Source organism: Vollenhovia emeryi, unplaced genomic scaffold (assembly GCF_000949405.1).
Source record: "Vollenhovia emeryi isolate VEMERY1.0 unplaced genomic scaffold, V.emery_V1.0 DF939148.1, whole genome shotgun sequence".
Lineage (NCBI taxonomy): Eukaryota > Metazoa > Arthropoda > Insecta > Hymenoptera > Formicidae > Vollenhovia > Vollenhovia emeryi.
In genome coordinates this window covers 2117684-2144687 of record NW_011967218.1, presented here as the reverse complement: position 1 = coordinate 2144687, position 27004 = coordinate 2117684, and the positions used below count along the sequence as shown (strand labels likewise).

Below are 27004 nucleotides of genomic sequence, written 5' to 3'. Positions count from 1 at the left end.
TGTAAAAAAAAAATTATTTTTTGAGACATGAGGTGCCAACTTCACAGAGGTACAAACTTGAATTAAACCAAGATTAAAGTTAAGCGACGTTTGGTGCAACCGGGTCTAAGGCTCGGTTTCACCGGCGTTGTTTAACTTTAAGCTTAGCTTAAATCATTCTTTGTCTCTGCTTAACTATTACTTTAGAAAGAGATAAACTTGAATTAAACGTTTCGTATAATCTCCTGCGTCAACCAATGCCCACGTTTCCACCAGTGCAGTTTAACTTTAATCTCGGTTCAACTTCCTTTATATCTTCTTCTAGTTTTACGAATTGGACAAAGATACGAAGTAATTTAAACCGAGATTAAAGTGTTAATCTGCATTGGTAGAAAACGGGCATAAATCACGCCAGTTCCTCGTTTGAAAAAAAAAGATATCGGTTTGTCTCTCCGCGAAATCAAATTTTGTAGTACACATTTTTATCTTGCAACACAGTGCACTCGTTTCTAATCTCTTCCGTCAACTCAGTCACGCCAGTTCCTTTTCTCTTTACTTAAGAAAGCCGCCGAATTTGTTTCTCCGTGACGTTAAAAACGTATATTTCTTCGTTGTAATAAAACGGGCGGAGAGGCGTACTTGCAGCGCGGCAAGATTTCGCAAACACGCGACGCGACTTACGTTCTAAATCCGATTAAACGCGGAGTGTGCGTTTTTCTTTCCGATCGCGGGCCCGTCAGCACGTTCGTGGAGCAATTTGAGACAGAGCCACCGCGGTGACGTTTGGAGAAAAATCTTCTATTATGAAATAGGTTTCTAAATTGTGGGATAGCAGGTTTTTCAACGCCCAAATTCAATCACAAATCTTTTTTCGCAACGCAATCTAACAATGAATTTTCCACTAACACACAGATTTCACTCCAAGGGCAATATAAATTCATGGTGGAACCAACGGACGATCGGTTATTAATTTAACAGCCTGTTAATTCAAGCAGAAACCCACGCTATCTCATATTAGGAGCCCGTCCCGTAATAGAGACTTTCCTCTAATTGTCGACGTCGCGCAAACGGACTTTGGAGTCGCACGACAGGTCGCGTGTATCGGTAAAGCACCGAGGTCCTTTCACTTCGCCCCCTTTTGCATCAAAGGACGACGGCCCGCTTCGTTATACGCGCCACGCTCAGGTCGCTTAGGTCTCGCCCGAGGAACCGCCGCGTTCGATCGCGACTCGTCGCGGACGAATAGTCGCGGGGAAATCGCGCGGATCCCCCGCGAGTCGGCCCGCAAAAACCGCGGCGCAGAGGCCCCCGTTGCGAACGAGATAAATTGCTCTCCCGCGCGTACGAGACAGACGGCTGCACTCACGTTCGCTGCACCAAGCACGTAAAGCCGAGAAAGTGTCAGGATTCTTTTTCCTTCTCTCCCTTTCCTCGGACTCCGCTCGTGCGCGGCGTTCACCTTCCCGGCGCGCGTCCACGAGCATACTGAGGGCCCGAGTCCGCGCGTGCCTCTCGCTGCGTAACGTTACATTATCTCTCCCGGCACCCGCGCGCGGGGCCTGCACGCGAAGGAGAATGCGGGAGAGCGCGTCGTTTCTCGGAGGAAAACCGAGTGCGCGCACACGCACTCACGCACACCTTCCGCGCGGAGCGTGCCACGCGGTAGCCTTCGACGCGCCGCGTCACGCCGCGCGAGGTGCGTGTCCATCGCGATTCGGATTAGCGCGATCAGCGGTAAGGATGTCGAACCTCGTTGAAAGAAGTTACGTCGCCTTGACGCAGGGGGAGGAGGGGACGATAAACGTCGACGGTGAAATATCGCAAGAGGCTTGTACTTGTAAAACGTGCGAAGCGCAATGTTATACGAGTATACCTAGTGTTCCGGTCGATACCCTAGCAGCACGGTGCATTGGCTAAATACAACCAAATATTGGGCCGATGGTTCACCAATGTTTGGTCAATGTGCCACTAGGATCATTTTAAATCTGTAGACTTTCCTTATGTACCTGCCCAGGAGAAAAAATGAATGGAACGCAGGATGTGTTTTTTTTTAAACGCGCCCGAGTTGAGCAACGATATTCTTTGATAATATAAATTTTCATGACGACTTCGTGGCCCGACGTCAATTGCATTTTGTAAAATTTTAATTCGTTTCTTCTTATTTTAACGCGAGCGAGAATTCGAAAAATTGAATTATGTCAAGCCGCTCTCGATGTTTGATGCTGCGTCTGGGAGGAATTGACGCAGTTAGTCAGCAGCTGAGTACACAAAAGGCGATCTGTATAGAGTTACGAATAATGAGTGAAAACTCACGCGTTTGTCATCAGATCGCAGAAGTTTATCGATTGGTAAATCGAGGCGCAACGTATCCGAGCGTTTGTGCGGGAACCAGATATAGAATTCTGTTAATTTAAAAAATTAATGAGATACTCGTATGCAAGGAAGAATTTACGAATTGATCGAAGAGTGACAGAATTGGAATCGTAACACGATATAACAAATTCTTATAAAACTTTAAATTAATCTATTGATGTTTAAACAGTAATTTTATATATCAAGTAAAAAATAACAGAGTCTCGTTAATTTTATCGGAGCAAATCGTTGCCATTCCATTTAGCTGAGAATCACAATTACTTCTCCCCTGTAAATTATTGACTCGAATTTTAATTACTCGAAATTCAAGATGACAAATGCAATTTATAAGTCGAATAAATTGCACGCTATAATATTTGTTAGATGAAGACAGACCGTGAACAATTACCGTGGTTCTACACCCAGAAAAAGAGATTGTTTGAATTTCGACAAGAAATTATTTCTTTATACCTTCCCCTAAAATTTTATCGAGACTGGGATTTCTAAGAGAATTCATACCTATTTCGTCACATCTATAGCAAACGTTTTAGTAGAAGTAAATAAAAATTCAGTAGATTCAAAGAAACGCGATACCAACGTATTTCATTTGTTTGACCTAACTAAATCCCTTTTCTGGGTGTATCCTGGAAACGTTCTCCAGGTATGATTCGCTTCTCTCGCAAAAAGTTCTTGAACTCCGCAAGATTCTTTTATCTCGGCGAATGACTTAATCGCGATAAAAATACAGGTGCGTATCACAACATATACTGCAGATATGCCTGAAGAATTCTAAACGAGATAACGGCGAAGCCACAGCCAACTGTGCTAGCGACTACGCGGATAGCAGTCTCGTCCCTCTCGCATATGCAGCTGCATATACATAGAAGCGCACGTGAAACTTTATATACCTAATAGTATACTTCGCGTAAGTGCACACTTGAGTCACTTCTGAATAATCACGCGACAATTTTCCCCATGCTGCATAAGTCGCGGCGGAAGCGCATTGTTGTAGCAGGAATATATCACAAAGAAGATGCTGTTTAATTATTACGTATATTATTTCTGCTTTACACACACGCACCCAGATAGCACAAGACACCTCTGTGAACGTTTTAAGAATATTCTTCAAGAATATTTGGAAGGTCATTCTTATATACACATATTTACCTCTGTGAAGTTGGCACCTCATGTCTCAAAAAATCGTTGTTTTTTTCAGTTCTGAATGCACCCCGAAGAGTTCTAGAGTTCCTTATCAATTTTAAAAATAGTTCTGGCGAATTAACCTGAAAAAGTTAAATTTGAAACTTGGGGATGCTAACTTCACAAAATAAAAACTCGAAATCAGCGATAACACTAAAAGTATTGGAAATATTTAATTTTGCCATTAGGATTTCCTTTAGAACTCTTGAGGGGCTACCCAGAACTCTCAACAAAACTGCTGGAACTGTTAAAAAACGAGTAAAGCCAATATTGGCCGTGAAATAAATGTAAATATTGCACGATAATAATTATATGTTATTAGATTTATATTGGAAATGCATTGGCCAATATTTAACAATGTAATAGCAATATTGGTCTAGTATTGTTACAATATTTACATTTTATACGAACTCTTGAAGAAATCGGCCAAAGATGTTGGAAATGATAAAAAAGCAGGCCCGGGAAAATGTTCAGAAACGATTGAAAATGACCCAACTATTCGTATTGTCTGTCAAATGTTACAAAACAATTAATAGAATTGCGATTGTGGGCGTCGATGATGATCGATGTTCCGTTACGAAGCGATGAATCTTCGTGCTTCGAGGAAGGGGATAAGTGTAAAGAGAGAGGAGCCCATCTACATCACGGAATACCGAGTAACTACGCAGAAGCGATTTACCGCAATTGTATATGGAGCCTATAGGAAAAAACGGGCGAGCAAACTTTCACGCGGTTCTTGCGTTAGGAAACGTACTTAGAATCCTAAGATAAAGCCGACACTTTCGTTATAAAACCCGATGTCGAAAGACATACAAGCACACGTCCCTGGGTGAAGTTGGCGTCTCACTTTGCACTAATCGATTTTTTGTCTTTAAAGGCCAGAACTATGTGTTTAATGTATCAGGAATTCTAGAACTATTATAAAAGAAGCCAGAACTCTCAATAGTTAATGAGTTTCCACGTAATGAGACGCTAGCTTCACATACACCACGTCCCTCCTTTCGAGCCTCGATTATTTATAACATGTATTAGTTACGTGTTAATTGACAATAATACGACGTATTTATGTCGGACGTGTTAATTGGCGAGTGAACTTTGGCCATTTCTTAAGAAGATTAGTTGCCAGTTCTCGCGTATCTCAAGATACAATTCGAGATTCCATTTATCAATCCGTTCGTACACGGAAAAAATGACGTATCAACAAGTTCAGTGTAATAAAATAAAATCGTTGAAACAACATCAATATTAACGAATTAGAACCACGAGAGAGTTGTCTTAACAATCTTAACAATCTTAACAACGTCTTGTCTGAACAATGGATATTTAATTCAATGCTTAAAAGTGCGGTCCATGGCAAATACAATTGGGTGAATTATTTATGTTTGTGGCACAAATTACAACGTGGCGCTCGCTGGCAAACGCAAAAGATCAAGGGCGAAGCGTGAAACGCGCTCGCTCGCGCTGGGGTCCACGGACAGACAATTTTACGCAGGATCTCTCGACGAAGAGCTCGCGGGGAAAGTCGCGGCCGATAATCGTATGCGTAAAGTGATCGGGCGCGCCTCTCTTGCGACCTCGGGACCGCTCTTTCGACCTCCGTCTGCCGCCGAATCGCGCGGACGCGACGGTGCCATCGTTAAACGGCTTTATTGTCTGGAATCATGGCCCCTGCTTCCCTTCGCGGTGCAGAGATGTGACTCACTCGCTCGTCACTCGGGTAACGGGTGTCCCGGCATTCCGGAAACCGGCGGTCGCGCGCTGAGTTATCCGCGCTCGAGATTATGTCGAAGAAGATACAGAGGGATCGAGTGTTTCGAGCCGCGTGACTCAGACAGCAAAAATCCTTCGCCACGATCCTTTCCTAATGGACGATTCTAGATCGGGACTCCTAGCTCTTCTCTCGACCCAAACTAGACTCTCTCGTCCCCTTCCGAGAAATCGCTTTAATCTCTCGCGAGAAGAGGATTCGAGAGTAGATTTATGATGACGCTTTGAAGTCGCGATTGATCGAGGGAGGAAGAGGCAGAGATTATTTTATAAATTTTACACGGCAAAAAAAAGCTGTTGAATTAAACAAAATGAAGTTGCGTGAATTGAACGTTAACGTCACGGGCTGCCACAAACATAAATAATTCACTCAATTGTATTTGCTGTGGATTTTAATTTTAAACATTGAACTAAATATTCAGATTATTAAGACAACAATCTGATGTTGTTTCAACGATTTTATTTCAATTGCACTGATCTTGTTGACACAACACCATTCTTTTTTCCATATATAAATCCATAGAATTTATAAGTTAATTCTTTATCGGGCATTGGACAATAATTAATTACCAAAAATTCTAATCATTTTTACTACAATACGCCTTTTATATACTTTAGTACGGTTTGGTTTCGCCATTGTTCATACACGGACGTTTTGGCGCTGCTATAACGCTACGCGCTCAACCGATCTGATTTTTGCGAAACAATGCCTCGACCGCGATGCGACGCACTTCCTGAGCATATTTTAACGCCGGATAATGCAGCCCGTTTCATGCCGGTTGAGCACGAGAGCGTGAACGCGAGGAAACACGAACACTCGCAATTTGCAGTGATCGTTCAGCCATTAATCGCTTTTGTCTTAGAAATAGAATTGTCTGCATCCCGGCACGAATTGCGAGCCGATTCAAGCGAGCTCGATACGAAAAACATTTAAGGCCGGTATTCAGTCGGAGCTTATATTCAAGACTGTCTTAAGATCATCTTTAGATACTCCGTAGCCAATGAAATGTTCCATACAGCATCTTTAGATAAATTCAAGACGGTCGTGAATATAAGATCTGACTATGAATACCGGTCTAAGATTACAAAGCACCCGTACTAACCGCTCCTTCGTGCAGGGGCCACCTTAATAAAATGAATTTTTCTGTCGGAACATATTGAACCTAGCGGCTATTTTCAGGTGTAAAAGCATTCATGACGCCGAGTGTACGCTCTGGTGCACTTTGGTGTGTGTACCAAGCAATCGCGCTACTGCAATATTTCTGCACGTTAGTTTCTGTTATTTAAATTATCTTTTCTTACCCTTTAAATTACCCTTTATATTGCGTCACAGTAAGAACAAAAATGTAGAAGGGCCATTTACTTAAGTGTATTTAACTAAGATGGAGTTCTGTACGTATATTCTTATTTTTCTCCAATTGAAAAAAACTGGAGCCACGCCGGGCATGCTTGCGCGCATCCGGCAAATTAATATTTAATTGATATACGCGCGACGGAAATGCAATAACGTACGAGCGTGACGACATTCGCTCGCGAGGCCGATATAGCTTCCGGCACTCCGTTGCCGATTGAACCGATCGCAGATAGTTCGATCGAGTAAGTAAACTGTCCTGGAATTATTAAACGCGCGACAAAAACATGTACAAATCTATAAAAGTATACGGAACTCCGTGGAATTGTATGAAAAAACAAGTATACAATGTAAAAATATGTATGGACATATTTGATGGGTATTTTTATCTAATTCTGTATATTTATAGGCGACGGAACATGCAACCAAACACATGTTGCATTTCTATACTTTATCTAAATAGGGCAGTATTAGTTACTCCGAATGGTTCGGGGATAACTTATCGGTTGTGCTAGCGGCCAATAAAAACTTATCACTCCATTAAAGTGAGGTACGGCGTGTATAAAGAGTGTAAAAACGGCAAAGAGCCGGGCAGTGAAACGAAAAAGGCGATATCCGTGACGCGGATCATTTAGTATCTTCGTAAGTGTCGTAACGAGCTACTGCTTCACAATCGCAACCGTAAGGTTCGCCGAACTTTTCGCTTGTTCAATTCGTGTTGAAAATTTCGTTTCCGGACTCGCCGAGAGTCCCACGTGGACTATGTCCAACGCGATTTTCTTCGCTCCGCTCGCCGCGGAAAATTCAAAACGGGCTGGCTGCTTCGTCGTCGCTCGGCGTAGCGTGAGATGCAGGAATCAATAATTATCGTAGGCCGCCACGCCACGCATCTCCCCGTGCACGGATCAGCGGGCGCGCGGCGGCCCGCGTAGCGCGGGAATAGTGGCGACTCCGTCTCCTCTCTGGTCCTCTCGGGCTGACTCTCGGTGACGCCGACAGACCGCGCCTGTGTTTTGCGTCCGGCCAAAGTCGGAGTCGTTGGAGGCACGAGTCCAACGCCACGTTCTCACGTTCTCTCTTTCTCTCTCTCTCTCTCTCTTTCTCTCTCTTTCTCTCTCGTCCGCCGAAAGAACCGAGGACGCGCATCCGCGTGGGTGACTTCTCTCTGTCCCGCGCGATTCGTCACGATTTCCCTCGCGCTCGTGGAACGTCCGTGTGAGGCCGAGAGGCGGGAATGCGTGCGGCTCGCGGCTCGCCGAGCGACGCCGAGCGTGTCTCCCGCGTTGCTCCACGGCTGTAAACGCCGTCTCTCTCTTTCTCTCGCCCTCTCCTTCTCCCTCTTCCCTCTCTCTTTCTCTCCCTGTCGCGGGGAACGATGGACGTGATAGTGCGATAGGTTCGACGGCGACTCGAATCCCCGTGGAGCAAGCGCGTGGAATCTCGGCCGACCGCGCGACGTCATGACGCGTCTACGGGGCCGTGCGTCGCTGATGGTCGTCGCGACCATCAGCTTCGTCCTGCTGGTCGTCATATACCACATACTGAGTAACGAGATCGACGAGATGTCATCGGGCAAGATCGGCGCGCGTCTACGAGCCGAGGATGTGTACCCACCAGGTGAACTCACGGACGGAGGGCAGCGAGTAGACGAGCGGATGACGGGTGATCTGAAGAACGGTAGGAACAGACTGGTTAACGAGTTAACTCACGATAAATCGTTTGCAGAAGTCACTGCGCCGCTGTTCAAGGGCCATAAGATCGTCCATCTAGATCTGAAAGGCGCCCCGCCGAGGATCAGCTATTACAGCTATCTGTTCCCCCTGCTGCGAAAGCTGGGCGCCACCGGCGTGCTCGTCGAGTACGAGGACATGTTCCCCTACGCCGACGATATCGAGGACATACACGCCGGCAACTCTTACACCAGGAAGGACGTCGCGCAGATACAGAGTTTAGCCAGGAACAATCAGCTGATCGTTATACCGTTGATACAGACCTTCGGCCACATGGAGTTCGTTCTCAAGCTGGACAAGTACAAGGACCTGAGGGAGGTCCCGCATTACCCGCAGGTCGTGTGCCCCACGTACAACAAGACGCTGCCGCTCATCTACGAGATGATAAACCAAGTCGTGTCGGCGCATCCGACGTCGAAATACTTGCACATAGGCGCGGACGAGGTTTATCAGATAGGAGAGTGCTCGAGGTGCTTAGACGTCATGGCCAAGAGGCAGTGGAGCAAGCGACAGCTCTTCCTGGACCACGTCTCCACGGTGGTCAAGTACATTAAGGAGAGATACCCGGAGCTAACTGTACTTATGTGGGACGACGAGTTCCGCGACATATCGCCGCAGGAGATCATCGACAGGGGCCTCCACGAGATGGTGGAGCCGGTCATTTGGAAGTACACCACCGATCCCAGCACGACGCTGTGGGATCAGCTGTGGGAGAGTTACGCCGCGGTGTGGAAGGAGGTCTGGGTCGCGACGGCGTTCAAAGGCGCCACCTCGCCGGACAGATATTACACGGACATCTCGTACCACATGGAGAACCACCAGCGCTGGCTGGAGATGATTCAGAAGTACTCGAGCCAGCTCACGTTCAAGGGTGTCATGTTGACCGGATGGCAGAGATACGATCACTTCAGTGTCCTTTGCGAATTGCTGCCGGTAGGACTGCCGTCTCTCGCGATTGACTTGGCGATATTGCAAGCCTCCGATGTAAACGGCTTCCCCATAGAACTGCCCGATCGCATAGCCGAGGCTTTGCAATGCGAGGGTATCATCTCGTTGAGCATACCGGAGCCGCAGTACGGCTGGACCAAATGCAGCTTCCACGGGGTGTCGGTGTACGCGGTGATTTTACGCCTTTACTCTCTCACGCAGGAAATCACGAAAATGGAGCAGGACAATACCTACAAGGGATGGCTGAAACCGTACAATATCAAATACTCTTTCGCGAGCCCCAATTACGTCGAGCGCGCGTTTACCGACTTGGACAGGCACAAAGTCGAAATTATGTACATCGAGAAAGAGATGCGTACAGCCATGGAAGATATTTACGACGATTACACGATACAAGAGTGGCTTGACACGTATGTCGCGCCTCTAAACGAAAAGCTCAATCAGTTGGTGGAAGTCAAGGCGAAACTTTTAGACAGAAACACGTGGCCAAAGAGACCTCTCACGAAATCCGATTTATAGTATAAATCGGCGGCTTTCGAATGAGCAGGCGAAGATTAATGTTCTTTATGGTACATAATAAGAGACTGAAAATTTTATTAAAAGAACGCGAGAAAAAAAAAGTACGCGTGTTTTTTTCGCGGATAATTGCGGAAAAATCTTTTAGTAATTATTTTATAAAAACAAACGGCGTGGATAATCAGTGAAATGTAAAAATTTTGGACTCGCAATTTTACATCTTGAGCAATCCTTGTACAGAATATGTGATAATATGTAATTTGATAAGAGAGTAATCAAATGGTAATTGCACCGTCCGTGTAAATTAGTCAATCTCGTTTGTCTCGACGAAATTTAATTGACTTATTTATGGTAGAATTACCAATAGACTTTTTTCTTACGTAGATCACCCACAAGTTTTTTTGAAAAATCATTATAAATAATTATTCATCTCCTTCCAACGAAAAGGAAATCTTAAATACACTATTAATGTTCTGGGTGATTTGCAGAGATAGACGGTGTAAAGATAGTTAGTAATATATTGATAAATATATATATTAAACGAACAAATATGATTTTGCGGCGTTGAAATAAATAATTTATTGTCGGTTTGTTAAGAATGCTAGATCTCAAATTGTTTTTTTAGATTTGGAAAATCATATATAATATATATTATATATACGTAACGGACACATCTTTATAATATAACGTGGATTATATAAAGTTAATCTTTCCAATCGTATACGCACACAACGCTCTTTTTTCGTGTTACGTCTTCTAATTATAAAGACTTGTGTACGCAGAGTTATATTTTACTGGAATGTTTATTGAAAAAACATTGGCAATTTAATATTAATTCACGCGTGTTAACCATCTGCAGCTTTAGCTTAAGCGGGGAATCGTGCCATAAGCAGATAATTGCGACATTATGCTCCAATTAGATAAAATTTTGAAGGCTGAAAAGATTATTTGTATCCGTGCTTGAATTGAAGACTTTTTATGTGAGAGACGGAAAATGAGAAGAGTGTTCTTTAATTTAAAAAAGTATCTTTACGTCTTTATATAAGTCTGTTGCTTTTTTCTTACGGTACTGTAACGAAAACTGCTACTATGCACGACATAGGTCGGTATTCATAGTCAGATCTTATGTTGTATGTAACATTTTATTGGTTACGGAATATCTGGAGATAATGTTAAGACGATCTTGTAAGATCTGACCATGAATACCGCCTAGAAAGACGGTACGAAGTATCTTAGAGACCTTTCGATAGTTTTGAAAATTGAGAACACGGAGCTTCTTCATAAAAAATTTTTATTATTGTTACAATCTTTTTTTTATGTTGGGTCTTCAATCATGCTGCAATTTTTCGATGGGCGAAACGGCTTGTAATGCAATATTTAACAAATCTTCCTAGTAATTTCGACTTCTTCTGTGAGCTACTAATATACATATACGTCTTTGCATTGTATCATGCGCTTTGTTATTATTTCATAGTTCATACTATTATAAAAGTATTTTTAATGTTGTTATATAAATAATATATTGCGCGTGTAACTATTATCACAACTAATGAGATTAATAAATCTGTTTTTCAATCTACGGTAGATTCTGTGGTCACGTGTCTATCCATTGGCCCCGCGCTACGTAAATGTTTTATTTTCGTCTACACATGTAATTTTTTTATGTGATGCGACTCGGTACATTCACGCGCAAGACCCAGTCGTAAAAAATACATTCTCAACCTTGCGTGTTCGCCGTGATGGATACGTGCGCACTCAAATGAATGAAACTTATGTAACATACAAATGTGCAGAGATATTGTCTAACGTCATGTATGAAACGCGGTATTTATTATTTATCACGGCTGTAATTTCATAATTTTTGATGAATCTGACAGAATTAATGTGTATATTTCGTTCAATTTACGTAGAAAAGTTTTCTTTCTAACAACAGAAGTGTCCGATGATCACTATTGCAGTACGCATACTGCGGATTTCGAGGCGGGGAAGCGGGGATGAAATGCAATCGGATGCTGCTTCTTATTGGGAAACCTTTTTACGACTTTTTGTATCGAATTCACGTCCACCGAGTCCCCAATTTCAGCGATAATGATGGGCTTGTGAAAGTCTTGATCCGTTCTTGTTAATCGGACACCCAAGATTTGCGCCGCCAAGCCCGCTACGCATAAAGATACCTGAAAGTACAGTGATCGTCCTTACAGCTCGCTCGTCCTCATATATTAAAATAATATATGATTAACAGTACATAAATGAATTATATATTTTTTTGAAGAACGTTTTCGAAAGAAAAATTACCGATTCTCCAGTTCTCGCGGACATGTCGTGATAAGCAAGTCCGTTTTCCGCGGCGAATCGATGCGACCTGTCTCTCTTGACTGTCCTTTGGTGTTCCATGTCACATTTATTACCTACTACCGCTATTAGAGGCATTTCGTCGTAAGCGTCGATGAAACTCTTGATTTTACTGAGCCACTCCTCCAAAATGTCGAAACTCGAGCTGTTCGTTACGTCGTACACCAGAAGGATGATCTGATTCATAAATATACAACCGGCTTGCAACAACGTACAATTAGCAAGAAGCGTATCGATACTAATCAAATAAAATGAATTGAATTTGACGAGATAAAATTTGCATCCTGAGAAGGTAGCAAAGAGCGTCGAATCGGGGCTTACGTGCGCTCCGAAAATGTACTTGTCCAACATGTTGCCGTGCAGGGCAAGCCCGCCGACGTCCCACAGATGCAAATTGACATTTTTGTAGCAGCCGACGCTGATGTTCTTGAGGAAGAAGTCGATGCCCGCGGTAGGCACGTACTGCCTGGTGAAATCGTTGTTGCAAAACTTCTGGACGATGCTGGTCTAAGGAAGAATCCTTGAATTTCAATTATCAAGAATGACAGGCGTCGCAGGGAAATAACAGGCATTACTGGCGATCAATAAAACATGGTAATGACAGCCAACGTGCGGTAGCTGCCGAACGAATTAAAAGTTGCGACTAAAGCAACATTGTTTGGTTATCGCGTGTCACAAACAAGTATCGCTTGTTAATCACAGTTTATATTTAACGGATCTTCAGTGAATTTATAACGACTAAAAATATACATACACGCATTCGTTACGTAACCTTCCGGGCAAACATTGTTCACATATAATTGCATCCAAAATCCATAAAGTCCGTGTATGTTTTTTTGTTCTTGTGTAATCTCTGCTTGCACACACAAGAAAGATAAGAATTACAAAATAATTAAACGGATACTGACATTGTTTTTCTACAAAAAAATTAAGCTTTAGGAAAGCAAAAACTCTGCCCATGTACAATCATACATGAACAAAATATTGTACAGAATATTGCACGGAGAGAATTTTCTCTTAAAATTTACCCTGAAAATCATGTATAATAATTGTGGGACAGCGTGGCATTTTGACGAACTTTATTTTACCGGTAAAATGTATGGTAAAATTTTATAAAATTCTCCAAAATGCCAAATCGTCCCACGACGACATGATTTTCAGGCTAAATTTTTAAGAGAAAATTCTCTCCGCGTATGTATAATCTCTAATCGCAATTTTACTTTTAGTAGAAGAAACTGTGCGAAAGTTATTCTTCCAGTTACCTTTGTTATGTAATTACATACAGACAGAGATACAAGAGAAAGAAAACATAAATGGACGTATATTTTACGTATGAAAAAAATTTTTTTCCGGTTTATAAACTTGATAAATTGCAAGAATAAGTTTTATGCTGAATAAGTAAAAGTTGTGCCCGACCTTTCTTCCTCGTAACGTTTGTCAAAATAATGAGAAAGAGAAAGAATGACTTCCAGAGGTTAATAAATTCACGTTTGACCTCCGTGATGAGGCACGTTAATGCAAAAATGCATCGATTAGAAAATTCTACCGATTTGCTTTATTGTTCTATTATTGACAAGTTCGAGGAATATACGAGCGTTGCATGTCGCGAAAGTGTCCGCATTAGGTCCACGAGGGCACGAAGTCGCGGCCAGGGGTTCCATCGATCCAAGCTCGCGTATCACATTCATCGTTACATTGTAGCCATACACTTAAGCCAACGGCACACGATACTATTTGTCTTATTCGATTGCTTGCGAGAGCCAATAAGAATGCAGAGGTTTTAGATCAGATTACTTAAGGCTAAATCCTGATTGGCTCTCGTAGGCAATCCGGTAGGAAAAATAGTATCGCGTGCCGTTGGCTTTAGTACAGAAACGTAGTTGCCAATGTAACGATAAAATCACATTATTAACGATATCGACAGCAATAACTCGCAACTAAAAAATTACTTGAAAAATTATATGAACATCCACAAAAAAAAAGGAAAAAACACTCGTCAACTTCACTGCCCGCACGGTCGTTACGAAAAGGGCACATTTAGCAAATGCTCTTCGATAACGAAGCCCTCCCTGTCACCTGTTGAAAGGCTCTTGCTACATATACCGTTTTTTCACCATGGTGATCGGCAAACAAATTTGAACAGACAGCTGCACGCTAATAAGTATCCGTCGCGAGCGGCCGAAACTTAGGGATCAACCACCTCTGACTCGGCCGTCGCGTCGCCGCGTCCTCCGCGCGAGCTAGACTCCCTCTGATCAGAGTCTGGCCAACGGGCCAGCTTCGGCAAATGACGCGAGAGATAAAGAAATATATCATGACGCATATGCTGTATGTAGAATGAGAGGGAATATATTTCTTTCTCTCTCGCGTCATTTCGCCGAAACTAGCCTGTCGGCCAGACTCTGATCAGAGGGAACTTTAGCGCGAGCGAGGAAGGCGCGACGGGGCGAAAACTCACTTTCCCGGCGCCGGAGTCACCGACGAGCACGATTTTCAGCCGCTTCTCGGCCGACTCCTCGTCGACGTTCGACATCGGGGAGGACGCGGCGAAGGCGCGGGACGAATCGACGGCGGTCCTCGGTGGCGATCATGCGAGCGGCATGACTCGACCGTCGGGACGGTCCTCGGCCGACTATGATGCCGCGGCATGGAATGTGGTAGCTCGCGTGTTGTGGCGAACGCGCCGAGGTCCGAATCGACCGGCAGTGGTGGCCAGCACGGCGTCGTCGTCGTCGTCATCTACTCGCGGGCATGAATAAATTAGCGAATAATCGATAACAGAAGCGCGCCACCGCCAACGTGCGTACCTCGCGGCTTAGCAGCGGTTCTGGGCGCGTAAAAGGAGTACCTTGACGACGACGACGATGATGTTGACGCAACGTTATGGCGTTACGTTTCAGGACAATGACAATGCGCCTGTGTTTGATGGGTGACGAATTGCGGTGGTCTCGGACAGTTTTGGGAAGTCCGGAAACGAATGCAGTGCCGAAAATGTTCACGTTTGCGATATTAAATTATGCAATTTATTTTCCGGTACAATCTTGGCTTCTTGTTACGCTAGTTTACATATAATACTGTCGTATTTTATATATAAATATATATTATCTTTGTCGCTTTATTTTTAAGGCACTCTTTCGTGTCAACGCGATGACGTAAATTAATCTGAAAACCTACCGTCAACGTGTCTCAATTGAAAATTAGATCCTTATAATTTTGCAAAAGGTAGTAATTCGACACTCTGCAACAAGTGATCGTTCTTACAACTGTGAGTCTGTCGGCTCGCTCGAAATTCGCTGTGACAATTTCATAGTATCTTCCGTCACTAAAAACAAATAGAACGTTTTAGGAGCTGTCGCTCGTTTTATATTTATTTTCTTACCTTAGACTTAAACATTTCAACTTGATGCACTTGACACGTAGAATATCGATGGCTTTCTGACTCTTGTCCGAAAATCGCAAGTTTTCCGGGTCCCACCGCAACTCCAGTCTCTCCAGGTTGGGACAGTTGTTCGCGATTCCATCCATCAATTGATCCACGTGAATATTGACGCCTAGCCTCTCTTGAGTGCCCATCACGAGGATTCTGAAATAGTATTGGAATTTTACATTCCAAGAAAGAATGTTTTAACTATCAAAATTTAAATTGTAATAGTAGAGAGAGAGAGAGAGAGAGAGAGAAAGAGAGAAGGAGAAAACTTTCCTAAAAATGTTGTAATACGCAGTTCAAGTACAGAAAGACAAACACTTAAAATTCTGTCAAGTGGAAGATGTACACAATAATGATAACTATTTTTATTTAGTATACAGTTTAAAGATAAGGAATTTCAATCACGCTAAATAGAGCTACTAACACATACGGTACTTATGCAGATACAGTCACGTCACGAATATTTACCTTGCATTAGTGAGAATTGGTAGCACGCTTTGCCAAAGCTGATCGGTAATGTGCGTCATGCCTGACAACGCGAGACCATACAGCTGATGGCCGTGCCTCGACAGAAACTTGTGCAGGGCGTCATCGCTCAGATTATCGGAGCGATCAAGGTCCAGGGCTATCAAGTTCCGCGTGTTCCCTAGCTCGGTCCAGGCCTTCAGCACGTTGTCGTTGAAACTGTTCAGTTGACCGGCGCTCAGGAAGCGCAGCCCGGGGATTCTGGTCAGCATGTCTATCAGGCATTCCGTCGACAGATCGGTAGCAGTAATGTCGAGCTCCAGTACGCTCGACTTCTCCCATTCAACTTGCATTACGTACTCGCTAAGCAGATCTAAAATATTGCGTGCAACACATTTTTTTTATATCTTGACGAAAACGGATACATATCTATTCGAGCTGCGTGGAACATGTTTTGCATTAACCGTCTCCGACGTAGATTGGACAATGCAGTTCGGTTTAAACAAAGGTTCGCGAAGTGAGATTGCGAAAATTTAAGTTGGCACTTTTTAAAGTACCAAGATAAATCAAGACGGTCATAGATGTAGTCATATCTCACTTGTTCCTTGCATGAGAAGGCACGTCAGTCTCCTGCTCCTTTGGAAGAGGGTCTTCATGGTCGAACCAGTGACTTTGGCACAGTAATTTACGGCTAGGCATTCTAATTGGATACAATTAGAGGAGAAAGCGTCGATATGCGAATCATCCACGAAATTTATTCCGTACAAATTGATCACCCTCAAATTCGGGGTCGCCGACTTCAGCTTGTGCACGTTGATCACTTCGTAAATTTCCTCTTCTTCCTCTTCGATCTTTTCGTATGTTCCTAGAGAATGATAGACAAAGTAATTAATTATAGAAATAATATTATAGTAAACGTCTCACTACAATAATGTTTTTATACATAAATAATGATGCATCCGTTTTCTTTCTTTTTCAAAAATTTGACAGTCGGTATTGATATTTATAGCCTACACGATACGCGAATGATATCGTACAAGATAATGCAGAAATGTAGATTTAATCGATTACCGATTAAATGAAGTATTTCCAGTCCATTGATGAAGTTGTAGATCTTACGCATGAATCCTTCCATGAAGATCACCTCCGACAAGCAGATGCACATGTATTTCAATTTCGTAGGGAACGCTTGCATTTCCGAGAAGTCGTGCAGTTGCATCGCGGTCGAAAAGTCCAATAGCATGTGCGTTAAATTCGGACACTTGTTGGCTAATTCATGAAGAACCGTATGAGTGATCAGTTCGATCGGCAATTCGATGTACCTCAACGAAGGTCCAAAGCGTACGCTGAAATTCACATTATTTTGCAGTGCTACAATTTTAAGGGAAAATGCTCTCCGCGTATAATAGGGTTCGTACACCAAACAGCCACTCGAAAAAAAAAAAACGATTAGCGCTGCGTTGCCCCGCATTGTTATTTATGTTTTACGTTACCTAATTAGATGTAACAAATTTTCCAGAGAGCTCACGTGGAGTCCGCTTACTTCTGGTCTTAGAGACACGTGCTTCCATAGGCGCGTGTCGTACGCAATTTGTCGCCAGCGTTTGCAAACGCGAGCGACCCTGCATATCTCGCGATGCGAGAGGTAGCAAAATACATTCAGAAGAACTTTGTCCGGCAGCTTCTCTATCGTCTGTGCGGGGAAAAGGCATTTTATTAATACTGAAACCAATGACGCGCCGTTAGTCGAGTCGTTCGGTATTATTTCAGGAAATTGGGGAAATGAATTAGGAGGTGACGAACCGATCGAATAGCTCTACGAATTAAATCGAACTTGTGCAATTTCGTACGTGTGTTTCCCTCGTGCATTATTAATATGTAATATATTATATTTATACGTTTTGGCGCGATTACGAGACGGATTAAACTTGTGACGTAAATACACTATTCGCCGAGCTCGTCCTACCCGTTAAATCGGGCTGCGTTTATCAGTTTTGGATGCCGATTTTTCTTTCGGCAGAATTTTCGTAGATCGAGTAAAGTTTAATGTCTAGCACAGTGTGCGAACTTCACTCCTTCGGTTCTGAATCTAACGTGGTGCCATGGAATCAGGTAGTCGCGCGGAAAATAGACGATCGAACAAACGATCGTATTACATCGGTGTTAAATAAATCAACTTACAGTGCGACTTTTAGCGGCACCACCCTCAGAAACGTACATCTGAGACGTTTCTAGGGCAATCTGGCCCCAAACGTCCACACCACCGAGATCCATGGTGCTGCCTCTTTTGACGTTAGATCAAAATGAGGACGTTCGGCTTTATGTAATTTTCTTCACGTATACAGTCCAGTGTCTCTCTCCAATAAATTAGACGTTTAAAAGTCCAAATTTTTTGGTCTTTACTGCTATTTTATTTCGAGAGGTCGCCTTAATTTTTGCTCTTAAACGTCACCATACGATCACGGTTTATCTCGGCATGCTTGTCGCGATTTTACGGACGATGCAGTTTTTAATTTGTGCACTTCGGTATTTGTAAACGCGTGAACAACTATTTAATGAGAGGGTGATATTACTGTTCGCAGTTATACACGCGACTTGATGGGAATCGCGACACACGAGGCACAATTCGGGGAAGCTTAAACTACAAGTCTTCAGCCGAGTTTTAATCGGATCGCGCTTGCGCGTCGCCCTAAATATACGACTTGGAAGGCTTGCCCGTATTTTATTTTAAACACCACCGTGTCTACGGCAACGGCTGGGGTGCAAGTTTTACATTTTTTATGCAATTTACTTCTTGATAAAGAACCAAACTCGAAATTTTATTCGCGACCACCACACATGTTAAATACAAAAACATATTTTCATTGTCGAAATGGAAAACGCATTTTCAATTATCTTGATGCATTTTTGTTCGAGTGGTATCTGTACTGTACTTACATAATATCGCACGCTGATTTATCGATACATTCAGTTTCATGCATACGAATGATTCGCAATTTGCATAATCATTTTTAGAATATATTATTATTCTTTTGATACGTATGCATAAGCATATTCGTCTTACGAAGAAGAAAATTATTACACAACTAGCGAGATGGTTTATTTAAATTGTTCCAAAAAAGGATTTATATGTAAACTTGTTTACATAAACACAATTTATAGTTAACCCCTTTTTGAAATAGTTTACAGTTTATTCACATGACAGTATAAATCGCAGGTGTGATCTCGTCAATTTTTGAAGTTTCCCTCAACTTAAGGAAAAATATGCGGGACGAGGGATCGAACCCTTTCACTACTAGTCACTCGTGTTAGCACAAAGCTACACGTCGTCCCACCGTGCCAGTTTAAGTCGTGCAACAATTCTTTCTTTCGTTAATCAACTACTGGCAACAGTAAAATTCCTTCCTGTAATATTCGACTTATTTTTTAAAATTTTATAATTAGATAATTTGTAGTCCTGACTTGCCTACAAAAATTAATAGCATTCAGAAGAGAAACTAATTGGCACAGAAATCTGTATTATTATTTAATATTCACACAGCAGAAATGTATGTACATATATATATATATGATAATACAGAATTCAGTGCCAACAATTTCATTTATTGCTATTAATTTTTGCGAAGGAGCCAAGTAAAGATATATCTCATACTTTTTCAGGAACACATTTCCTGTTACTTCAATAAATATTGTGCGGGTGCACAGATGATGTTGTATAAATTCAGCGCTGGACTGCTCATAAAACAACTTTCTTAATGTCTTTCGTGTGCTTTTGGCATAATGATTGGCACGATTTCAATTTGATACATTTAATGAATCGCCAGCAACAGGTTACGCATCTATCGCGTAATTAAGGTGCACGAATCTCGTATTGGCTAGCGGAGTTAGTGACAATTAAGAAACTACTACTAGAGTTAAGCTATCTCTAACTGGGTCATCGAACTATAATAATAGGATTCATATCGATTTCTCGGTAATGGGCAAGTTTATTATCAACTTACTATTGCGCATACAGATAACCGTCCTCGAGTATCTAATTATCTAGTTGTGAAATAGAAATGACACGAAAGAATGGTGACAGTGAAAGTCAAAAGAGAAAAGTCTGATTGCCCTTTCTGTGCCGTATTATCTTAATAACAGATTAGATTCTCTTGAAACGTGTATAGAACATATCTTATTTTTCACACACATAATTGCAAGAGATCGTGTACATAATTATCTGTCAGTCTAAACCGATTAATGATCATTTTATGAGATAAAGACCGACTTGCATGTCCCCGCGAAATAAACACATAATAGACTCTCAAACAAGTCGAGCGAAAAAGTGAACAGCGAAAGTAATAACGAATGGAATAAAGATTTTAAAGCATCGTAATCAACGATTTAATAACGTCAGCATCTATTATTAAAGTAAAAAATGCATGAAATGATCTTGAAATAATCACGTGTCACGTGCGTGATCTTTTATATAAAATGCTGCACAATAGCTTCTAGACAATCACTTCAAAACACTAGAAACTTTTTTTATATATAGTTTTATACCTTTGATAAAAAGAATTGTTAAGATTATTTTTCAAAAGAAAAGATCGCGAAATAATATAAAAGTACAAGCGATTATTTCACGATCTTTTATTTTGAAAAGTAATCTTAACAATTCTTGTTATCAAAGGTATAAAACTATACAATGAAAATGTTTCTAGTGTTTTAAAGTGATTGTCTAGAAGCCATTGTGCAGCATTTTGTATAAAAAGTCACGCACGCGACAACATTTTTGCTATGAAAACAAAGAAGGAAATGTACAGCTGTCTTTTAAGTATTACAAAATATTTGACGAAGCATTTAATATATTGTTTCTTTATCGCATGACTTGATCGAACGGTCAGGATTACCGTTGCCTTCCCCCGATGCTTCGTGCTAAATCCTTCCTTCGATATCGCGCTGACGTGCTCCACGGCTAATTGCGTCCAGGTAGTCATTGTTAAAACTCAGCTAACTTTGTTAGCGGAAACTGCACGGATATTGAAAATAAATTGCATCCACGTTTGCATTCCTCGTCGAAACGCACCGATGATACGTGCGGGAGAATCGAGGATCGGCCCCGACTGGTCGAACGGATCGACGTTTGACCGTCCTAGGGCAGTCAGCAGCCGCGACTGAGTCTACTTTAATTAGTTATAAATAAAGGCAGGCAAACAGGCAGGCAGGCATCAGGCATCAGGCCAGAATGGGAAGACCTATTGACATTCCCCGACGGCATTGATGTGACACTTGTTACGTGGAAAAAGAAACGCGAGTAAACGCCGACGACACGGACGTCGCGAACATCTGTCGGTCGGTTGAATCATTTTGCCGGATTCGAGAATACTTGTGGATGATCCACCCGAGATATGAGAAGAAAGAAATCCACACATTGCGCGTATCTGCAAACTGCAGTCTCGAATATTTGTGGAATAAAAAATCATAATCGTTCAAATTGTTCCCTAAAAGATTTCACGGGGTTGCAGGTGTAATTTTATCTTTTTGTTCTCTCTTTCCATGCGAACGCCGAGACAGATTGTTGAAACTGCAAAAACAGATTCGCTCACCGTATTGGGGCGCCTTATTATCTTCTCGGAATCGTCTCCCTCAAAGGCGTTGAGTTGTTGCATCGCAGCCTCCACGCTCAGGACATTCCAATTCGACATTCTTCGCATATCCATGACGGCGAGATTATGGAGACGAGACAATTGATTAGAACAGAATCCGCGTGGTGCGAGTAACAAGGAATGAAAAACAGAGAAGCAACGAGCAGTTTTCACGCTGTTATTTTGTAAGTCATCTAGCAATGACGAACGTATATCATGGGAGAAGTTCGTCGGTGCTTTATTAATTATGCAAACGAGGAAATCAATTTAAGGACGTATCGGGAAACGATATCACAGTCTTTCGCATTTGCTCACAAAACTCCCTGGCGACACCCGTGAGACCGGAACGTAAGCCCATGAACTAAGTCGCAGCCTTTCGCAAAAATTTCATTGAATATTATTTACGAGTTGTATTACGATCGGAAGAACGCGTGTTCTCGATTTTGTACGATTTTTTCCACTTTCGCGAGACACACGGTAACTTAGCCGCCACGTTTTCACAGTCGCAGAGCCATTGTGTCACAGCCGTCCGCCACCGTCACGAAGTTTCGATAAATTCGAGTAATCCCCGAGCTTTCAGGCGATTCTCTGACTTTTTCACGCATCTAGGCGGCCGCTAATCGAGAACGGACGTTGTGCGATAGACGAAAAGTAGCGTACTCAGTCATCTCGTCGTGATGTGCGTGTAGACGTCCGTCTGCGTTCTGCGAGTCGGAGGAGAAAAATTGTAACTAAAATAATCGCGTGTTTCTCGCCGCTTTCTCAAAATAGACCCACTGGAGTGCTCCGCGAGCACAAGTACCTCGTGCAGGCGAATCATTCGAGCGAGAAGAGCTGGCGTACATTTTTTATGCGCAGTCTGCCAGGAAAAAAAGACCTGTTACATTGTGAAAATGCGACAATGCACCACTCATATCCGCTTCCTTTATGTCTCCGTACAAAACATTACTCGTAATTTTCACCAAGAACTAATTAGCTTCTTCACATACCGTCACAATGCGTTACGAGATATCTTCAAATACGAATTCATATTATTCTTCCAATTTTCCAAATTTTTTCGAAATATTAAATAGGAATAGGACAAAATTGTTGTCACTGAAGGGAAAAAAGTTGTTCGCGATAAATCTGTTAATATTTATCATATTAACAGGCGAACATAAAATATTAAATTATGCCCAGTATTTGAAAATTTATGACGACCATATTGAATATATTTCAGGAAATGCAAATTTGAAGGGACTAAGAGCCGTGACAGAATGTTAGTGTCTGAATAATTTAATTATTTTGTTTCCAATAAATGTTTTATCCCCTCTTGTAGAATTTAAACTGTCAAGAAGTACAACTGTGTGACTCATAACGTCATGATTCACAATGTGCATTGCTATTCCACTCTGGGATAAAGGAGACGCGGTATTTTTTTTTCTCTCTTACGCAGCCACGCACGTGGCATACATAATCGACAAAAGTATTCTATTTTTTCGCGTCTGTACTTTTCGAGATTACATACGCCCGCGCAAATTTTCTGGCATCTTCCGATTCCTGCTTTCGCATTTTCTGTTCGACCTATTCTCAAGTTGGAAGAATTGTGCGTCTCGCATTTAAGCAATTAATTTCTTGATTCGCGCAAGTCCCGTAAAATTATTTTAACGAACGCATCCCTACCTCGAGATCGTGGGAAATGTAGGAGATGAGGGTCAAGCGAGCGAATTTCTCGTTGACCGAAATTCAAACGGAAACCCTTGGCATCCTGCCGCCAACTTGATTAATTAAGACCGCACTTAATGCAGTAGGTAACACAAGTACGAGTATGTGATCGAGACACGTAATTTTTATACAAATGTAATTGCTGCGTCTACATAGCGTTCAGCGCACAATGTAAGAAATATTTGTCCGAGGAAAACAGACAATTATATAGATCGGTGTTTCGCGTACCAATAAGTAAAGGATTTCTCCAGCTTTCGTCTTACGAGACAGTCAACCCACAAGTCAACCACGAGTACAAGTTTCGTAAATATTTTCATTACATTTCAGTAAATACTTTCGTTCTCCACGAATACAAGTGTCGTATGTAGCTTTATTACATTTCAGTAAGCACTTTCGTTATCGCGCACTTGATTTCGTTCTCCGTCAGGAAAACGTTTCCCTGATCTCGTAATGTACGAGATCGAGGCTCATGATCAAAGTCAAAGCAATAAAAGTGCCTAATTAATCTTGACGAAATGAAATCCATCGCATTCAGCAGCTCTAGAATCAGAATCTCACCGAGTTTCATCGCGCATTTAAGGATGTTTCGTACCTATTTTTGAAATACTGGAAATTCAACAAAAATTTCACAGATTGTCCGAAGACTTGTAAAAAAAAAATTTGAAGTCGTTTCACCGAAGCAATCACAAGTTATAAAATTTTTAATTTGCAACGGATTTATCTACGAGGTTATGGAAAACTAACCGCGTTGAATCAAATCGCTAAAACTGATGGAAAAGTCAAAAATACATTTCTGAACTCGAGCTACGAAGAAATAATAAGATTCTAAGCGATGTTTATTGACTAAGCATATATTCGTCAAAATTGAATTTCAGCTACTTTTTGCTACGATTGTACAAAACATCCTTAAACAATCTGTGTAAAACCTCTGCACTGGATCTTTGTCTTCGCGTTAAGTTATTTATATAAACGTGTTATATAAATACAGGAAATTTTTATATCGCGAGAAAAATCGTATCGAAAATAATTTATTCGGGATACGCGATTGTTGTATACGAGTTGTACAATATATTACCGACTGCACTTGATATCTCGTTATCTCTTCGTTGTGAAATACTCCAAGGAAGTTTTAACGTCGCGCGCTTTAAACAATAGGGTGTTACGTAAATCTCAGTGTTTTTGAATCGACTGCGAAAGTCGATAAACATTAGACCGGACGCGCGACTTATATGTATTCACTGCTTATAGACGCGGCGTCCGACGACTTGGTCATCATCCAAGGAATCTATATCTAATTATCGACTCACGTTTAATTGCGAATTTAGCATTCATAATTCGCAGCAAACTACGCGTCTCTTCCTTCGCTATTTGCGGCTAACGGACGGTCGGCGATAGATAAGAATTAAGATTAGCAAATTGCAACGAGCCACGTACCATCTACTATCGCGCGAGGAGAAAGTAATTATGCGATAACTCTGCAATAATTTCATAACTCTCGGATCAAAGAAATTCATCGAAGATTAGTTGGATAACGCGTACATCAATACGATAAAGCGGAAAGTGTCGACGCGAAAAAGTGTTATACAATATTATAAACACGTGCTTGTTTTCTCCAGATTTAATTTTATCGCATGACAAAATTGTGTCTCGCGACGAGCACACATTGATCGCGAGTCGAGGTCCGATGAGTAGAATTTTAGATAACTCGCGAACTAGACTTGTAAATAGATTTATAAATAGATTTGAAAATTTGAAACTGTACTGCGCATTTTATGTCGTTACGAACGCGGCATTCGTTACTTCTGTAATTTTTAGGAATTTAGGAAAATTCCATTACATTAATAAAAACGAGCCGCGCTCCGTCATACAAGTCGCTGATAAGGCGACAATTTTTAATCCCCTGTTTCCGGCGGCTTTCAAGTATAATATTTTTCCGAACAGAACGTCGATATTAATTTTTTTTTCTTGCTAATGAGTGACATTAAGATATAAATGTTTTCGCAGCATTCAATTCGAAATTTTGCAATTTTTAAATAATCCCAGCGAGAGAAATGGCTCGTCGATCAACGTCAATTTGACGGTATCAACTCGACATCGTTTCGATATTGATCGGCGAGTCATTTCTCACTGGGATTATTATCAGTAAAGGCTGGTTTATGCAAGACCGTGACCGTGAACTTATACCGGAATCGGTAAGAATTAACCAATTACAGTCAACTGTTGTTTTCACTTTTAGCCGGTGACCGGGCAATTTTTACCGATTCCGGTATAATTTAACAGTTACGGCCTTGCGTAAACCAACCTTTACTCTCATAAATTAAACCTCGCGGTTTCGAGTGGAATTATTGTCGAAATCGTTCACGTCGCGATTCTGCCTTCTTTGACTCGCGCACGACGCAAGATCGATCCGGCGTCACAAAGCGCCCGCCCCCGCCCGCCTGATTCGACCTTCGTTTCTTTCGGGAAACGGGGAGAATTGTCGTCCACGAACGGGAGGAAGACGTCGACCAGTCACTGCCGGGCGGAACTTATTACCAGTCACCGACGATAGCTTATCAACGACCAGTCGCTATCAAATGAGCCTACAAGTAACAGCGACGACTGCGGCGGAGCGATGAAAAGTTATTCAAGTCTGTGTAGGGAAGAGATGCTCCCGGGGAGCAACGATCCAGTCTGAGAGACACACGCGCGATCGTTGCGCGAAGAAAAAGCCGAACGTGTCGTTAACTCGATCGTCTCCTCGTCCATTTGCAGACACGAAGGAGCATTTAAATTTAACGCGGAACCATGAGAGGCGCCACTTCTGATCCTCACATCAAGAGACTCTGAAGAAGGTTTCATCGCATCGTCTCGTTTCTTTCAGTGCCAAAGAATTGCGGGCGTATCAAATCCTTCCCTTTTATATTTCACGACCAGATCTTTAACGATTTATTTATATAATTGTATCTATAATCCGTGCTCATGCAGCACAAAGACGTCTCTCGGGGGTTTTGTACTACACGAGTGAATCAGCTGATTTCAGATCAAAACGCTCGTCATACCAGGGTTTACTTTCAATTAACTTATCATGTCTAAGGCCTGGCTTCAGCAACGTCGCTTAACTATGAGCTTAGCTTAATTCATTCTTTGTCTCTTTCGAACTGTTACTTTAGAAAGAGACAAACGTGAATTAAGCTAAGCTTAAAGTCAAACGACGTTGGTGAAACCTTAGGGAACCAGTGTTCAGTCGACTCCCTATCTTTTTCCATCCTACTATTTGAGAAGAGACAGAGAATCAATTAACCTTCGGTCAGTAGTTAACCGATGTTCGTGAAACTGGCCCTAAGAGAAATACATGGTTTGCCTTTAATTAATTCACAATGTTTAGGCTGTACATCCGGCCTGGTTCGCCAGCCCTCTCCTCCGTTTTGTCCATATCTACATTCGTTTGACATCGGAGGAAGCTGCGGGGGAAACCGCTGATCAAAATCTTGTACACCAATGCCCGCTAATGCCCAGTGGGCATTTTATCTTTGTAATGTCCCAGCAAGGCCTAATGCCCAAACTTCTCCTTCTTCTCTGGTTATTGGCTCCCGGCTCACAGACACTG

At 42.1% G+C, this 27004-nt stretch overlaps 4 protein-coding genes across 10 annotated transcripts in view; 1 reads left to right on the top strand and 3 right to left on the bottom strand.

Moving 5' to 3' along the window:
* The window catches only part of LOC105565967 (shootin-1-like), a 12646-nt gene extending 11028 nt beyond the window's left edge, over nt 1-1618 (bottom strand). Inside the window, exon 1 of one of the 2 annotated variants that reach the window (XM_012019602.1) lies at nt 1346-1618. In XM_012019602.1, the coding sequence (XP_011874992.1) occupies nt 1346-1463 (118 nt within the window). In that variant the 5' untranslated portion in view covers nt 1464-1618. The remainder of the gene's footprint in view (nt 1-1345) is intronic. The other variant, XM_012019601.1, reaches the window with a different exon arrangement.
* A 6043-nt stretch (nt 1619-7661) lies between these two features.
* On the top strand, nt 7662-11422 carry LOC105565965 (hexosaminidase D-like). Of its 3 annotated transcripts, none has more exons than XM_012019597.1 (2): nt 7662-8311; nt 8375-11422. In XM_012019597.1, the coding sequence occupies exons 1-2, from the start codon at nt 8110-8112 to the stop codon at nt 9844-9846; spliced, it is 1674 nt and encodes a 557-aa protein (XP_011874987.1). In that variant the 5' UTR covers nt 7662-8109; the 3' UTR covers nt 9847-11422. The 3 variants fall into 3 exon arrangements, with proteins under 3 accessions (XP_011874987.1, XP_011874986.1, XP_011874989.1); XM_012019599.1 differs by having other exon boundaries at nt 7663-8266; XM_012019596.1 differs by having other exon boundaries at nt 7662-11422.
* Nucleotides 10889-15110, bottom strand: LOC105565966 (ras-related protein Rab-28-like). Its single transcript, XM_012019600.1, has 4 exons — nt 14654-15110; nt 12517-12702; nt 12139-12372; nt 10889-12017 (listed from the first exon to the last, which is right to left on the bottom strand). Exons 1-4 carry the CDS (start codon nt 14726-14728, stop codon nt 11793-11795), a joined length of 720 nt encoding a protein of 239 aa, XP_011874990.1. The 5' UTR covers nt 14729-15110; the 3' UTR covers nt 10889-11792.
* Nucleotides 15111-15200: 90 nt separating this feature from the next.
* LOC105565964 (uncharacterized F-box/LRR-repeat protein C02F5.7-like) lies at nt 15201-22438 on the bottom strand. Of its 4 annotated transcripts, XM_012019593.1 has the most exons (8): nt 22372-22438; nt 21673-21772; nt 17581-17780; nt 17159-17433; nt 16686-16952; nt 16091-16460; nt 15575-15778; nt 15201-15517 (listed from the first exon to the last, which is right to left on the bottom strand). In XM_012019593.1, exons 1-8 carry the CDS (start codon nt 22377-22379, stop codon nt 15382-15384), a joined length of 1560 nt encoding a protein of 519 aa, XP_011874983.1. In that variant the 5' UTR covers nt 22380-22438; the 3' UTR covers nt 15201-15381. The 4 variants fall into 4 exon arrangements, with proteins under 4 accessions (XP_011874983.1, XP_011874982.1, XP_011874985.1 ...); XM_012019592.1 differs by lacking the exon at nt 22372-22438 and having other exon boundaries at nt 21673-22360; XM_012019595.1 differs by lacking the exons at nt 21673-21772; nt 22372-22438 and adding an exon at nt 20977-21319.
* Between the last annotated feature and the right edge of the window lie 4566 nt (nt 22439-27004).

What these genes read in the sequence shown, in the direction of transcription:
- LOC105565964 (XM_012019592.1), bottom strand. Translation starts at nt 21,786, where the DNA reads ATGGATATGCGAAGAATGTCGAATTGGAATGTCCTGAGCGTGGAGGCT. An exon ending in TAATAAGGCGCCCCAATACG is followed by an intron (nt 17,781 to 21,672) that starts GTGAGCGAATCT and finishes TTCCCCGCACAG; the next exon opens with ACGATAGAGAAGCTGCCGGA. An exon ending in TTGAAATGTTTAAGTCTAAG is followed by an intron (nt 15,518 to 15,574) that starts GTAAGAAAATAA and finishes ATTTGTTTTTAG; the next exon opens with TGACGGAAGATACTATGAAA.
- LOC105565966 (XM_012019600.1), bottom strand. Translation starts at nt 14,728, where the DNA reads ATGTCGAACGTCGACGAGGAGTCGGCCGAGAAGCGGCTGAAAATCGTG. An exon ending in GTGACTCCGGCGCCGGGAAA is followed by an intron (nt 12,703 to 14,653) that starts GTGAGTTTTCGC and finishes ATTCTTCCTTAG; the next exon opens with ACCAGCATCGTCCAGAAGTT. An exon ending in CCGCGAGAACTGGAGAATCG is followed by an intron (nt 12,018 to 12,138) that starts GTAATTTTTCTT and finishes CTGTACTTTCAG; the next exon opens with GTATCTTTATGCGTAGCGGG.
- LOC105565965 (XM_012019596.1), top strand. Translation starts at nt 8,110, where the DNA reads ATGACGCGTCTACGGGGCCGTGCGTCGCTGATGGTCGTCGCGACCATC.